Source organism: Diospyros lotus, chromosome 12 (genome assembly GCF_014633365.1).
Source record: "Diospyros lotus cultivar Yz01 chromosome 12, ASM1463336v1, whole genome shotgun sequence".
Lineage (NCBI taxonomy): Eukaryota > Viridiplantae > Streptophyta > Magnoliopsida > Ericales > Ebenaceae > Diospyros > Diospyros lotus.
In genome coordinates this window covers 462,034-478,354 of record NC_068349.1, presented here as the reverse complement: position 1 = coordinate 478,354, position 16,321 = coordinate 462,034, and the positions used below count along the sequence as shown (strand labels likewise).

The following is a 16,321-nucleotide window of genomic DNA, read 5'->3' as shown; positions in this document are numbered from 1 at the left end:
TTGTATTAATATACAAAATGGTTATTGAACTTTAATTTGTAGTTAAAAAATCACTCAACTTTAATTTAGTATATAATTCAATAATTACCATCAATTGTTATTAAAAATATGTTAAGAAGGTGTTGGCGTAACAAATAACATGGACGATTAAATAATACAAATATTTATTGAACTTTCTACAAAATAACAAAAAAATCACTAAATTTTGCAATAAGATTACTACAAATTGAAGTTCAATGACATTTTTGTACCTTCGTGTAAAGTTTAGTTATTATTTATGTTATTTAGCTACGTAGTGAATAGACCATATGATAACTCTTATAACTCATATCATACTTAATCGACGTCTCTTTTCGCGATTTTTTTTTGTTGCCTTTCTCTACTTCCATCTCCTGGTAAAACAAATGAGTATAAATTGTAACCCACATGATAGAGCTTTTGAGTTTTAGGAATAACATACCGCTAAGGTGGCAATTTGACATAATAAAGGTGAAGGGGTCACAACTAGGCAACATTAAATCACATGGGACGTGGCTTTGCCATGGAAGAAGACCATTCCTTCCTTGAGGGCAAACTTCAGACGAAAGTAGGGGGAGCTTAGAGCAGCATTTTAACAACAATCTTGGTGATTTTTTTCTTATTTGCCTTTCAAGTGTTCTGCACATATAGTCGCAATAAGTTAGTTACAGTGTGGGGGAAACGAAAACAAAATGGGTCCACGCACGTTCAACCAGAAAGCTGAGATCTCATCACCCTTAACATGCTAGTTAGAACATCCATCTTGGAGATGAATGGACTGCATTTTGGCGTGGCCTGTTGATCAGTTGTGGCTGTTCTGAACTGTTTCGCTTTTTCATGATGGAGGAGACAGTTGGGCTGAAGTAGTCGTTGCTCTTCTGAGGGATCGCCCCTTGTGAATGGAGCTTTCTTCCTTGTGTGAAGCTCCTCTGCTTTTCCAAACCCGCCTTGCGAGCCACTGGATTCCTTTGAACCGTGTTCCATCTGTTGTAGTTCACGCAGCTCTGGCTCCTCCCTATCTGCTGGAACTTCCCCTCCCTAGGGCTTGGATAGTTCCGGCTCTCTGCTGTTTCTGCAGAATACATGGTAGTCTCTCCCTCACTGCTGTACCCATTCTGCACATCCAAAACCTGAATTGGTGATGAACTGGACTGGACCTCACTCTGCGCCTCATTTACAGAACCTGTTGCCGCAGTGTCAGCATCCGGAATCGCATCATTCTGTCCTCTGTCGCTAAATCTGTCTTCTTCTCTTAGCGGCCGCAGCAAGGTAGGTTCCTTTAAGCAATTCTCATCTGAGTAAGGGGCCAGACTCATGGTAGGTTGTGGCAAGACTGGAGTTTTGGCAACTTTTGTAGGAAAGTTAATATCCAAGATCTGGGTTTGGTTATTTTCCTTCTTCCTTACTGGGACTGAGGTTAATTTTGGAGACTCGTAAATTTCTGGGGTAGGAATCCCTTGGACATGGGTAGCGGCATGAGAACCGGTGATAGGGTTTTCTTCATCAAAGGTATTTGCAGCAGCAGAAGAGCTGGGTCCTGGTTGATCCTTTGTTTTCAATATTATATTTGATGAGGATGGTGTTCCTTCATTTTCGGCCTCCGTAGACTTGAAAACCCTCCTCATTGTGAACGATGCACAAGAATGATCACTCTTCTGTCCAGCAGACATCAATCGGATGAGTGGCAATTTAGGTTTGTTGAGTTCATCGAGGTTACCCTCCCAGTGTTGGTTTAACCAATCACAGATGGCAGGAATAGGAATTCCAAATTGCATGAGAAGATCCTTCTTCCATGATGATGATGAAGAAGACGAAGTTGAACAGGATTTTGTGTTTGGAGATGTAGCCAATTTCATAGGATCACAGACCATGAATGCAAGATTGCCTTGCACATCAAAACCCGCGGATCCAGGGCTCCAAGTTACATCATCAGTGGACAGCTTTATGAGATTGTCGGTGGCTATAACCACTTTTCCTTCACCAACGGTCAACTCTTTTTTCTGTGTGTACCCTAGAAGGTAAACTATACCACCCAGCTCCAGGTTTGGTCTAGAGCAGGTTTTCAAGTAGTGAGGTTGCTGTCCCTGAGTATTTGAGTCTCCATCCATGGAATCCAAACCCACTATTGTGAGATCAAGAACGGAGCTGGTGATGAAAAACCTGCAAGTAAATGAAAGAATGCAAAATTAATTGAGAATCCAGCACAGGCTTGAATCAATCACAAGATAAAAATAACATTACATCTTTCTCATGCATTTGCCTCCTAAGAATATATAGATCCACTTCACAGGAATAAAATTAAGGGTATCATAGGTACTAATGAAGATTATAGCATCATGACGATGACTTAGTTTTGAAAGAGACATAAAAAGGGGTACAATGGCCTCCCTGATCCCAGAAAAAGAAAATGACAAAACAAACTACAGTGGGGTAACAAACAACACCAAAGTCTAGACTTAAATCTTCTTTTTTTCTGCAGAAGTTTATTGCCTTCTTGTATTTTTGGACAACAACCTTGGATCATGTAACTTATTCTCAGAATTAACAACTTCTTTCACTTAGCAGGAAAATCAAACCATATAGGTACATTCAAATGCAGAGCCCTGTCAATAATGTCAGAAAAATAGTGCATAGAACCATAATAAAAACTCTAGGCAGATTGCTTCCATGAATGGTTAAGATACCGAAGCACAGGAATAAAAGTGAAAGAACATGATCCAAAATAATATGATTATGGGCCTATATCATATGACATTTCGCTCTAGTATCTGTTGCTTGAAATGCATAATAAGCTTGGCTTTAAGAACATAGTTTCACCCAGTATAAACTATAAACTCTTGTAAGCATCTTCTTAATATCCCAAATGATTAATTTTTACAAATCACATCCAATAGAATGATTGCTCAAATACTGAGAGCAGCAAAACCAAAAGGTGAAACTAAAACTCAGTCCAGTCTCAAAAATTGGTACCACTGAGCTTAAACACTAGTATTTGAGCAGTCATGTTCCCATAAAAAATACAGTAATGGCAGGGCCATGTAATAATTACCTCCTTTAGTGTCAAGGAGAAATTACATAAGTCATCATTTTCACAAGGATTGCATAGAAGAAGCAAAGTTTGATTACTTCCAACACTCGTCACTTTACATCCTTCAACAGAATTCAGGTTCAAGTGCCTTGATGTGGACAAAGATATTAGAAATCAACAATTCTTGAAGTTGGTATTCATCTTGTACATTGTGAGGTAAGATCTCAAACTTGGGTATTATAGCAAAAATATCTTTTACAAGAAGATCGCATGATTAATGAAGAAAAACAAGACAATACAACAATACGTATAGGCAAACTGAATTTAACATGCACACATTGCCGTTTGTTTTTATCAATGAAAATGGATTTAAAAGGAGCATACTTTTAAATTAACAGCATACATTCAGAATAACTAAGTTAATTTAAGGAAAAAGGTAATGACAAGAGATTCCCTGAGCCTGAATTATTATAGATAAAGACAAACATTCTTTATCAATCATTCATCTAGATTCAGTCACAAATAAGCCAATCCCCATATACTTGGAGCTTGATTTATTAGAAGCTTTCATGACATGGTAACAATGGAACAAGCTTTCATAATGGACAAGCAAAAGGCTTCATGCTCTTTAGGAGGAGACAGACATGAACACTTCATATAATATAATATTGTGTGTATGTGTGTGTGTGTATAAGAGTGCCAGATTTGGTAAAAGAAAGTCTCGCTGAATGAATACCCTACCCATCCTCATCTCCATCCCCCACCCCAATGAAAGGCTGAAAGGATACTTTCAGGAAACAACAGTTCATGAAGATGCTAACACATACAGTGTCTAACTAAATGTAGGCGCAGTTAATATATCAAGTGGGACAGTACTGTTTAATGTGAAGGATTTAAATTTGGTATGCCTCCTCTCCAACTTGATGAGCCTGCCACCAAACTGACCATAATGGAATCCAACACCAAATAAAACAAAATAATTGGCTATTGGTTATTAGTTGATTAATGGATTTTTCCCATGTGAACCCCAAATGATCAATATACCTGGAGGGTTTTTGAGCCTCATCCTATGGTGTTGTTCAACTTATTACTAGAATCAGCTTGTGTTATTGCTCGACATTCAAGCATTAAGCTCAAAAAGTCAAGACTGCATAATTTTCATGAAATCAATTACAAGTAGTCTTCCTACAGTTTGAAAAGCTGAAAAAAGAAACAGGCATTTTATTAGGGTAAGCAAACAGTGAATTCCTCAAGAACATGAAGTCACACGCACCTAATGCCCTGTAGCGTGGACAACTGTCCAAGTTGTAGGGCAGCCAATTGTTGCTCATAACATCTTTCAACTGTATACACACCCACTTCGACTGCTATATCAAAGTCAGTTACTAATACAGCCAGATGCGAATTGAATTTTAACTTAAAGTGATTATTTTGAAGGGTATTCCCGAGGCTCCTCACTTTGTGAGCGTCCCAGTTTCAAACGACATTGTCTTAAATGAATGTTTAAATGCACCATACAATTAGCAACTAATGTATTCTTTTGCAAAGTGTAATAATGATTCTACCAAATTGGATCAATGCAGTAGCTTCACTCTTGCACCAACCAAGTCCCAATATAGAAGATTCACTGCAGTTTAAGTAAATGGATAGCCTTCAAATCCCCCAAATGTTGCTCGCAAGCAGCGCACTCACTACTAATATTTCCCCCAAAAAAACAAAAAAAGACAAAAAAAAAAAAAACTAACTTCAATTATGTACAATTGAAATAAAGGGGTCTACCAGTCAGTGGTGGCAAGTATCTCCACGCTAAACCATAAAAAGGTAAAAAGAATGAGGTGTGCTCTAGATCGAACATCACATCACCACAAGCAAGGGTATATTGCAACAATTACATCCAACCAATGAGCAATGCCCGTGAATTAGCATTACATCGCCAGTCATTTTCGCATCTAATACTTTTCACAAGCTACTACGAATCCGCACAGCAACAGAACAAAAATTAAGCGACAAACAAGAAAATCCAAAATTTACCACGAAAGGCGGCTAAAAATCGGAAACCCAACCTGTGGGGAAAAAGGCTAGCACCAACGCCATTTTGCAGCCGGATCTCGGCCGCCTCAGCGGCGGCTACCGACGGGAGGTTGACGTGAGTGGTCAACAGTAGATTCCGGTGGATCAGAAAGCCAGTGCCGGACATTTCTCCTCCAGCACCGCCGGGGGAGATTCGGGCCATGGCCGGTCCCTTTCCGGAGAAAATGGCGGCTTTGATTCTCTCAGACTTGCCTCCACCATTGCAGAAGCACCAAGATTCCCCCAGAACCCCCATCTCCTCAAATGCCCTCCTCAGAACTTCAGATCCGGAGTCACAGCTCGTGGTAATGCATTCTCTCTCTGTCTCTCTCTAGCTTCGCTGTGTTCGAACGGAAAGTAAGGTATATAAGTGCGAGTAAAGTAAAGCAGTATAAATGGCAGATATACATAAATAAATATATATATATATAGAGAGAGAGAGAGAGAGAGAGAGAGAGAGATTACTGCGAGAAGTGGAAGCGAGACGAGATGCTCATGAAATGCACTTAAGATTAATCCAAAATTTTAAGAAGCTTTTGTCACTCTTCTGTCACACAGAGAGGGAGAGAGAGAGAGAGAGTGTAAAAGGGATGGGGTGGACGCGAGAGAGGGAGAGAGGAAAGAAGTGGAATTTGTCATGTCTGCTCCGCTCTTCTCTTCAATTTATTTTCTTGCAGTGTCGGTGAATAAATTAGGAAATGGGCATAGGGCTCTTCCCCAAAATGCAAAAACCAAGTACAAATTAACAAGCACGTGTTCCCACTTTCACGTTTTTCTTGGTCGCTATTCAATTTTTTTATTTCTTTCAAAATTACTTGCATGTATTTGTATTTTTAAATAAATTTAATTTTTATATTTTAACATTTTAATAAAATAATTTAATATTTTTATTATATTTTGTACTTGTATTTTTAACTAGATTTAATTTCTATATTTTTATGTGTAAAAAAAATAAAATAATATGTCGACGTTTGATTTCGCTCGACCGTGATTCGTTTTGGGCCGCGGTGAGTCAATCCAAAAATATCGAAAAGGAAGGAAGAAAATCCATCCCCCAAAGTTCCAAGCGTGTACACCAGAATCTTTTATGTGGTTCGGCCAGAACGATGCCTAGTCCACGGCCGCCATCTGATTATTCTCCCAGAGTGGCGGTATCTGATTATTATTTTTCTTGTCCTCTTTGCCCCTCATGGTCTCTTTGATTCTCATTTATCTTGAGGGGCTTTTACAATCTAGATAATATATAAAAATATAGTGTTTGTATAATGGGGGACAAACAGTTCTTACCGCCTTCGCAAGACCGGGAGTGGGATCCTCATTACGAGGGGCATGGGCTGTTACAGATAAAGTGATCGGACCCTACCTCTAACTTCTCAGCAGCTTTGCCGCTCATGCGAGCTGGAGGTTTTAGGCCAGCGACCTGGATGGACCAGCGATCTGGAGGATATTTCAGGAACTCGTTAATCGATTGCTCCGAGCTCGTTGGGGGATTACCGGGAGCTCGCCATATGCTCGCTTTACGAGTTCCGGATCTTTAGTGGAGGCTGGACCTTCCTTGACGAGGTCGTCCGGGCCTTCTTGGCCTTGGGTGATTGGGCCGGTCTATCGGACCGAGTCTGGCCCATGCGGGGTGATGCGGGAAATACATATAACATAATATAAGTCAATTTAATTTTTTTTATACATCAAAAAAATAAATTAAATTAACTTTAAAATATAATTAAAATAGCAAAAAATTCGAATGAGCAAACACAAAAAAAAACATAAATATACAAAAAACAAAAATATGTATTTAGCCAATAAAATTTAAGAAAATTCTATTTGCTGGTTTGCTTTCCGCAACCATATTTTATTAAAATTTAAAATAATTTAAATAAAAACTCAAAAATAACCTCATCGCACACACCATCCCTCATTTCAGTCACCGTCTCTTTTCGCCTTTGCCTTCCACCCAGCAGCACCGGGTCCGCCAATGCCGGCGTCAATGGCGATCCTGCCCAGTAGCACCGTTACTTCAATCACCGTTGGCATCACCAACGACGACGACATTGTTTGCCATCGAGAACGACGGCGCTATCCAACAACATTGTCCCACCGAACCCCAGGGTTCAACTGGCTTTGAAAGCCCCCGAACCCATGGATTTAGGGGCCTTCAATGGGTTCAAGGTGTCTTGAAGGCAAGCACCCCGAACCCCGGGGTTCGGGCCGTCTTCTCTAACCGTCTGTGTATGTGTATGTATGTATATATATATATATGTCTGTGTCTGTGTTCGGGCCATCTTATCCAAAGAATGTGGTTGCCGACGACCACGATGGCGGACACGGCGCTGCTAGGCAGTGCCACGGCCGTCGCTCATGATGGCAATTTCGATTGTGTTGTAGGTGGGGCAGAAAGGGCGTCGCTGTGGAAGGCAGAGGCAGAAAGGGATGGCAGTGGAATGGATGGTGTATGCGAGAAGTAAGTGGGATGGCTGCGTAATGCTATTTTGAATTTTTACTTAAATTATTTTAATCATATTATATTTTAATAAAATATAATTGCAGAGAGCAAACCACTCTACAAATAAAATTTCCCTAAGGCGCGTTTGATAGCCATTTTTCCTAAGAAAAAAATATATTTTTACCGAAATTTTCACTTGTGTAGTGTTTGATAGTTATTTTTTTTCAAGTAATTCTTTTTCCCATTTATTCTCACGCGATGAATTTTTTTCTCAAATCAAGGAAACGAAATTCTTTTGAGGGGGAGGGAGGAGCTCCAGTTTGGCAATTGAAACAACCAACTTACTAAGTGAGAATCGAGAAAGCTAGAGAAGTAGCAAGCGAGAGATCGAGGGGAAAGTCGGCGGCCGGGAGGTGATTGGCGAGGCAAAGAGAGCGAGGCCAAGGTCGAGTCGACGCCGACGAGTGACAGAGCTAGACAGAGGTCGAGTCGTCCAATGGAAGCAAATAGGTTAGGGAGAGAGACTAACAAAGGGGGGGGCAGCAGACGCCTAAGCGAGAAAAAGAATAAGGGAGAATTTGTAAATTTTATATTGAGAAATAATTAATAAATACACACCCCAATTTGTAAATTTTATTAATAAATACAAATTAATAAGTTTGGACAATAAAATTTTTTTAATTTTGTGATTTTATTTTTTTGGAAAAATAATTTAATTAACTTAAAATACGTTATTATTTTAATTTTTTTTTATATAAGATTTAATATTTTTCAATACATTTTTATTATTAAATTTTTTCATATAAAATAATATCTATCAAACAAGAAATGTCAAGAAAATAATCAAATTCTATAAAAAAAAATTACTAATCAAACACCAAAAGATAAAAAAATAACATTATTTTTTAAGTAAAAAATTATATCAATCAAGTTTAAACTTTTAATTTTTAAAATTTTATTTTCCCTACAATTCAATTTACTAAAATTCATTTTTTTTTCACCCCACTTTCACCCTTACAATCAAACACACCCCAAGATTTAGACTCAATGCCCATCCTCAATTCTAACCTTGCATTTGGTTAATGAGTGATGGAATAAAATTATTTTATTTCTTATTTGATACGATAAATGATAATACTTTAATTATAATAAAAAAATTATCCAAATATATTTTATTTTAATTTATATCAAGTATCTAAATAACATTTTCAAAAGTGAAAAGCTTCGTTTCGTACATACCAGGCTTATAATCTGCCTGAAATCTGGCTCTCTGTTCACGGCTCAAGACCATCATCATCCAACATTCCATATAAGAGTTCAATGTTAAGAGCACCATCTTTATAAGCAAAATCTAATAGCTATGAGAGCATGAATCATATCAAACAAGGAAACTTCTGAACAGGTTATTGCTAGTAAATAGGTTCAACAAGCATTAGCAAGCCAATGGAACCAATAGGATTGTAGAAATTAAAACTGACAGTCACATAGCCAGCTTAAAACTCAAAAGTATCTCCAACAGTTTGCTGCTTCAACCCATTCCATATAACACCATGACACGACTTTTTTACCAGCTACTCAAGGCCAATTACACTGCTCAATAAACGTACGACACGGCACTAGTGTTCTTAACTCCATGGGCATCCTCAACTGCCTTCAGACTTCTCCAGAGCTGCAATAAGTATCATGTCAGTTCATAAAAAAACCCACCACGGTTACATTAATCTCCCACGTATATAACTAATTGCTAACAAAATTTTGGTTGTCAAAAATGAGTGAGGTGGTCCACCTTGAGCCACTAATTCTAGTCAAATTCTTTAGAATGGAAAATGGTTAGTAAAGAGAATAAGTGATAGTCAATGAGCCCATATATTCTCTTTTTTTTTTCTTTTACAAGAATTAGCTAGTCATCGAGATGTTTCAAGAAAACACTATAAAAAGAGCCCCTTCAAACAACTGTTAAACGGGAAAAAAAAAAGCAGATGCACAGATCATTGTCACTGCCTCCAAAAGAAATTAAAAGAACAAATATTTCCAAATACAAACAAGGAGGTAGAGATAGTACTGTTGTAGTTTAGAAGCTTCTCAATGAGGTCAACATGTGTCATAAGCATTCTTCTACAACAATACCGAACCAACCCCAGCGCATCAAGGGCATCTCTGCATAGGAAGCAAATTTAACGTTACACTGAAATGAATGTAACAGCACATAGATGCTAGTTCAGTTTCATCACTGCACTTTTCACTAAACAATAACCCCAGTATTTCATGCATTCACTGTCACAACAAGAAGAATCTCAAAGAATTAGTTTTGATGTTAACTGGTCATTTTTGCTCCTAAAGTGACATACTAATGACAATTTGCAAATATATTTCATACATCCTACAAGGGCGTCAAAATATAATTCAAAAATCTGGTTGCAAAATACATAAGTCCTATCATATAGGACAAATAAGCATCATTCTTAGGTTTTAGGAAAGGCAGTTCATATATTCAACTTCGAACAGAGAGTTCTTAGGTCATACCATATCATCTGTTTGTGTATCAAGATATGAAATGAGTAACAGGAACAATGGTAAAAGTACAAAACTTAAAAGGGTATTTTTTTTTCTCTCTCTTTAACCTCATATTCTTCTATACAACAATTTAATCCTACTAGCTGCTCTAATTTTGGAACTACATGACACAATTAGTAATTGCAATAACAGAAATTTCCCATGAAACTAATGCAAGTGCTTCAAATTGTTAAATTGAATGCCCATCCCCACCCCCCACCCCCCACCCCCCCAAAAAAAAAAACAGAAAAGAAAAACACAACGCAAGGTGGGGAAAGCAACACAATCCTCGAGTGGGAAGGCTAGGCACCAAAAGAATAGCAACAAGAAGTAATGAACAACTAGCAATTCGAGGCATAAATTGAACGACTTATCCTTCCGGAAAGTAACCTACTACTTAGGTAATGCAAAGATGATGAAGAAACAGCATGCATATAGCGGAAAACAAATATTATGCAATGTGTCTCGGTAATCGACCACCGGACGAATCCATACCCCAAAACCACAACCAATCAATTCTAGCCATGAAACCAATACGGATAGGCATAAAGTTGACAATAGGACTAGGGATTATTTTCCTGTAAAACACACATAAAAAGGATTTTCCTCGCACATATAGTGCATACTGCATCGTACTCACCCTTCGGTATAATCCGCCTGCAGAAGATCAAGATAGGTGTCCCATTTGTTTCCAATAACCTTCCAAGAGAACGAACAGAATAACAAATTAGGAGATTCCCAGAAAACAAAGATTAGGGGATAAAGCGAAGACAATCAAGAATTTAAAAGGGGATACGTAGGACCGAATTTTGGCAACGAGCATACCTTCCCGCAAGTAAAGCAACGAACTGGTATGATCATCTTTGATTTGCCCTAATTTCAGCTTTTGCCCGTTCGCGATGCAGCAGACTGGACAGTGGACACGATGCAAGAATGTTTTGAAACCCTAAAACAGGGTGCCTCCATTAAAAACATTTTACCGTGGCAATCTTGTAATTTTTGTGAGTCTTGGAGACTGTTTGGCTAGTTTTTTTTTTTAATAGAGTTTTAAATTATCAGTAACTTAATTTGATAAGAAGCTTTTAAGATATAATGTTTTAAGTTAATAAAATATTTAGATAAAATATTTTTTAAAATTATATATTTAATAAAATAAAAACTTATATGTTGTGAAAAATAGTAAAATAACCAAAAAAGGGATATGTCACTATTTGTGTAAATAAATTTATTAAAAAATAATGATAATTAATAGGTATAAATAAATATATTTTATATAAAAAATTATAACATATACTATAGTTTAAATCTATATTTAATGAATATATTTATCCATTATAATTATATATTATTATATTGTATAAACTTTTATATTTTTAAATATATCAATATATAACTCTCATTATCAATTATTAAGTATGACATAAGCAATAGACAATTATAGATGATAGGCTTAATACATCTTAAAGTCCTTCAACTATTACAAAATATGATATTGAGTCCCTAATCTAAAAAGCCTCAATATTAGGTCTTTAAACAATTAAAAAGATATCTTCTTAGTTCTTGTCGTCAATACTAATAAACGGCTCCATTATGTTTATCCAAAACTTATATATACACGTATATATGCGAGAGAGAGCTCGCCACGACCATAGGAAGGGATAGGTCTGTGCAATATATATAGAGAGAGAGAGAGAAAGATAGGGGGTCGCGGCCATGGCAGTCACCGCCAACTGCCATGGCTGTGGCCATCACCCACCCCCAATATATACAAACACACGCGCACATATGGCCGCTATGAATGCAACCGTCACCCACCTGCCATGGTAGTCGCGATGAATGTGGCCATTGTTGCGAGAGAGAAAAAGAGTTGGGCAAGGATGGGTGATGGGTTGTACATTGTGTGTGTATATATATATATATATATATATAAAGAGAGAGAGAGAGAGAGTGTGTGGGTTGCGGCCATGGCAGTCACTACCAACTGCCATGGCTACGGCCATCACTCATCCCCCCAACCATGGCCGCGACCATCACCCACCCCTTAATATACACAAACACACGTACACATATGGGCGCTATGAACACAGTCGTCACCCACTTGCCATGGTAGCCATGATGAACGCGGCCATCGTTGCGAGAGAGAGAGAGTTGGGCAATGGTGGGTAATGGGATGTACAATATATATATATATATATATATATATAGAGAGAGAGAGAGAGAGAGGGGGTCACAGTCATGGGAAGGGGTGGGTCTGATATATTCTGCAGTATATATATAGAGAGAGAGAGACGGCTGCGGCCATGAGAGATCACACAAAATATTAACAATATTATATACATAAATCTGTTATGTCACACACCTTAAACGGTGCGTGATGTCATGCATAAACGGATGTAAACGATAAAGACTACAAATGTATCTTTTTAATTGTTTAAAGACCAAATCTTGAAGTTTTTTAGGTTAGGGACTCAATGTCATATTTTGTAATAGTTAAGGAACTTTAAAATGTATTAAGCCTAAATAATATTGAGAGAGAAAGACAACGAGACGTAAATAGTGATAGAAAAAAAGATAAATAGACAAATACACATGAGTTTTGTCGATAACTTGATTTAGTAATTATTAACAACCCATTGTAAATGAAACCATAACTCATCGATATAAGAGGTTTTAATGCAAAGAGAGAGAATGATTGACCATGAAATAACATATTGTTTATGTTGTTGTTACACTTCATTTTATCATTTTGTTGTTGGTGTTATCAATTTTTTTTTCTCCATTTCGTGCTCATGATAGATGACTAGGTCCTCATAATTATTTAAAAATTAATTTTGTAACTTTTAAGGCAGGAAACATTTCAACAATCCAAATAAGATAAATCATTAAAAGTGTTGTGTCATAAATAAAAAATTAAAAAAACTCAAAATATTTTTTTTGGTTAAAAGGTGTAAATTTCTCATAACTGGAAGATCCTGCACAATGTGCAAATTAGATAATTTTGATATTCGAAAATTTATTCGAATATTTAAAAAAATAATAAACAATTATCTAAAAATAATTATAATTTAAAAAAAAATCAAAATGTTGGGATAAATATCATTCATAAGAATCTAAATCCTAACGGGTTAAAAAATATAATAATTTTAAATCTCAAGAAAATTATGAAATGTCAAGATAGACATTATATGTGAGAATCCTAATCCTGCACTATTTCGAATTACTTCGTACCTCTTTATAAATAAACAATCATTTATTCCAGAAAATGTATGCTTTTAATATTGGTTTAAATACGATATTCAATATTTCTAGTGTCTAAATTAAGTATCAAAGTGTTTATGCGGGGAACTTTCCACGCTCTTTGATTGTTTTTTTTCTTGCAGGTTCAGGTGGTTTAACGATGACATTTTCAATTAAATAAATTTATTATTGTATTTTGACAAAAACAAAAATAAAGTAATTTATGACTTTAGAAGTGTTAATCAGATGTTTAATTCAAATAGTATTCTTAGGATAACTAAATAGCATTGTTGGGAACTTAGGATAACTCTCAGAAAGGAAATTCTATATGCAACTACCATTTTTACTCTTTACACCCACATTGAAAAATACCCAAGGGAAAAAGTAATTTTTACCCTTACTTGCAGCCACTCGTTATTGCCAGTGACTGCGACGAACGTGGTTGACATCAACTCTCGCCTCTCACCCACTTTCCTCTTTCTCTATCTCTCAATCTCTCCCATCGACGTTCCTCGCGGCCTCCATCATCACACCCAAATTGGGTGGGAGGTGGGAGTTGATGGCAATAGGGTTGTAATCGAGCTAAGCTTGGCATAGCTCAAGCTTGGCTTGATCTATTTGTCTGGAGCTCTCGACTCAAGCTTGAAATCTTGTTCAAGCTTGGGTTCATTTTGTTCTTTATGAGCTTGAGCTCGACTTGCTTATAATTCATTTAGATTCGTTCACGAGCCAAGCTCGATTATTTTATTCGAAAGCCCAGCTCGACTCGACAAAAGCTTGTTTATGACCTCGAGTTTAAACTAATAATAAAATAAAACTCAAATTTAAATAAATTTTCATAGCATAACCATTAACCAAATTATGTCAAAAATTCTACAAATATACCCAAATAAATAAGAAATAATTTTGAAGTCCAAATAAATAAAAGTAAATCTGAAAGGACTTCATAACACCAAATTGGACTTCTAACTGTTATAATAGTATAGTTGTTTGCATTGCAGCATTAAAACATATTACAAGAAACACCCCCCACACCCCCCCCCCCCCCCCAATAAAATTCTTAATAGAAGTAAACTCCATGAATAACACAAGCAAGCTATAGATTTATACACAATTGTTCAGGATCCAAACATATTGCAAGAAAATACACAAGACAACAGGTTCTTGAAAAAACCATACTTAACAGAGCGCAAAAGAAAAAAGAACCTCATTTAAGCATTGCACCCACAATCCAGAACCAAGGCACTGTACAAAAAACACTCTTAGTGTCGGCACTGGCAACCTATTTATAAAGGCCGGCTATGAAGAGATAAATTACGTCCAAATCTGAAATAAAATCTACTGAAAATCAAGCATAAATGCTACTTATGATTGAGATAACCAAAATAATTAGATAAGATAATAACAATTTAATACATTAACCAACAAGATGGGAAGAGACACTAAGATTAGCCCAAACCTATCAAGACAAGACAAAATCAAATTGGAAAATTCCAGATTATAACCACTCATTTTAGCATAGAAAAAAAAAAAATCAATCCCTTCAAGTTCAAACAACAACAGCGGCGACGATGACCAGAGGTGCAACGAGTCGGGAAGAGAGGGGAAGAGAGAGAGAGCCAGACCTTGGGGAGCGGGACGACGACCGGAGCATGATCTGGGGGTGGCGATGACAACCAACGACAGATCTCGAGGCGGCGGCGGCGACGACCAGAGACGAAGGCGGAGGCAGATGGGTTGATGGCAACAGCGAGAGTTCAGAGAGAGGAGGGGGAAGAGGGGGTGAGTTAAGGTTATGTTTTGGCCAAAGATTAGATAAGGGGGAAATGGGAATTTGGCAATTTGGGAGGAAAATAGTTTTTTTTTTTAAATAATTAGTTATTAAATAAAAAATAAAATAATTTATAAAAATAATATTAATAATTATTTAATTGATAAAAATAAAATGATCTATGATAATTGATAAAATTATTTAAATTATGACAATTATTAAATAATTTAAATTATAATTTATGATAATCATTTAAAATATGATAAAAAAATAATTTAAATTATTATATCAAATTAATATTTATTTAAAATTTTAATTATATAATAAAATTAATAATTATAATAAATTAGTTTGATATATTGTATTCTTTTTAATATGTTAGTATTTTTTAATATATTGTATTATTAATAAATAATTAAAATTTAATTAATTATAATAACTTAATAATTATATTCATGTATTTACATTATTATATTAGGAATTACTTATAATAGTGTTACTTTAAATCTTAATAATTATTTCTTGGTTATAATTAACGAAAATATATTTAATAAAAAAAAATTATAAATATAATCCTAAACAAAAAATAATCAGAGAAAAGAGAAAAAAGATAACAGATAATATGAGATCATAAATAAGGTTAAAAGCGATCGAGATAGATTTGAAAACTAACCTGTATGAGAAACGTTACAAATGACGAAAAAATGTCCATAATTTCGCAACTTTATCTCTATTTCTATAGACACTTTTTATAAAATTAATAGTACTATCTATTTGTTAAAGTTTTAGGCATTTTAAAAATTAGTAGATGAGCAAAAGAGGAATTTTATAAATTAGAAATCGGGTAGAGATTTAATTTTTTATTTTTTATATTTTTGGTATTTAAACAAATATTAAATAAAAATATCACAAAAATAATTTAATGCATAAAAATGAAAAATATAAGAAGGATAAGATTAGCGATGGAAAATATTTAATAAAATATATAAAAAATCATTTGTAATGTTTAATATTCAATTCAAAATATATATAAAAAAAAACATTAACTTTAGTTTTAAATCTTGATTCCTAAACAAACCAATTTATACACCACAAATTCAAAATTTAAAAACATATAAAAAGCAATATTCTTTTTGAGAAAACTAAAATATAAATTATATAAATATAAAAATACAGGAGCATTAATTTTACTTACAATTTAATT

At 35.5% G+C, this 16,321-nt stretch overlaps 2 protein-coding genes across 2 annotated transcripts; both read right to left on the bottom strand.

Moving 5' to 3' along the window:
• Nucleotides 1–475: 475 nt before the first annotated feature.
• Nucleotides 476–5,732, bottom strand: LOC127813891 (uncharacterized). The gene is made up of 3 exons (XM_052355000.1): nt 5,582–5,732; nt 5,110–5,456; nt 476–2,178 (listed from the first exon to the last, which is right to left on the bottom strand). The coding sequence occupies exons 2-3, from the start codon at nt 5,370–5,372 to the stop codon at nt 768–770; spliced, it is 1,674 nt and encodes a 557-aa protein (XP_052210960.1). The 5' UTR covers nt 5,373–5,456; nt 5,582–5,732; the 3' UTR covers nt 476–767.
• A 3,200-nt stretch (nt 5,733–8,932) lies between these two features.
• LOC127814050 (DNA-directed RNA polymerases I, II, and III subunit RPABC5) lies at nt 8,933–11,080 on the bottom strand. Its single transcript, XM_052355272.1, has 4 exons — nt 10,935–11,080; nt 10,750–10,808; nt 9,619–9,713; nt 8,933–9,225 (listed from the first exon to the last, which is right to left on the bottom strand). The coding sequence occupies exons 1-4, from the start codon at nt 10,968–10,970 to the stop codon at nt 9,200–9,202; spliced, it is 216 nt and encodes a 71-aa protein (XP_052211232.1). The 5' UTR covers nt 10,971–11,080; the 3' UTR covers nt 8,933–9,199.
• Nucleotides 11,081–16,321: the final 5,241 nt, after the last annotated feature.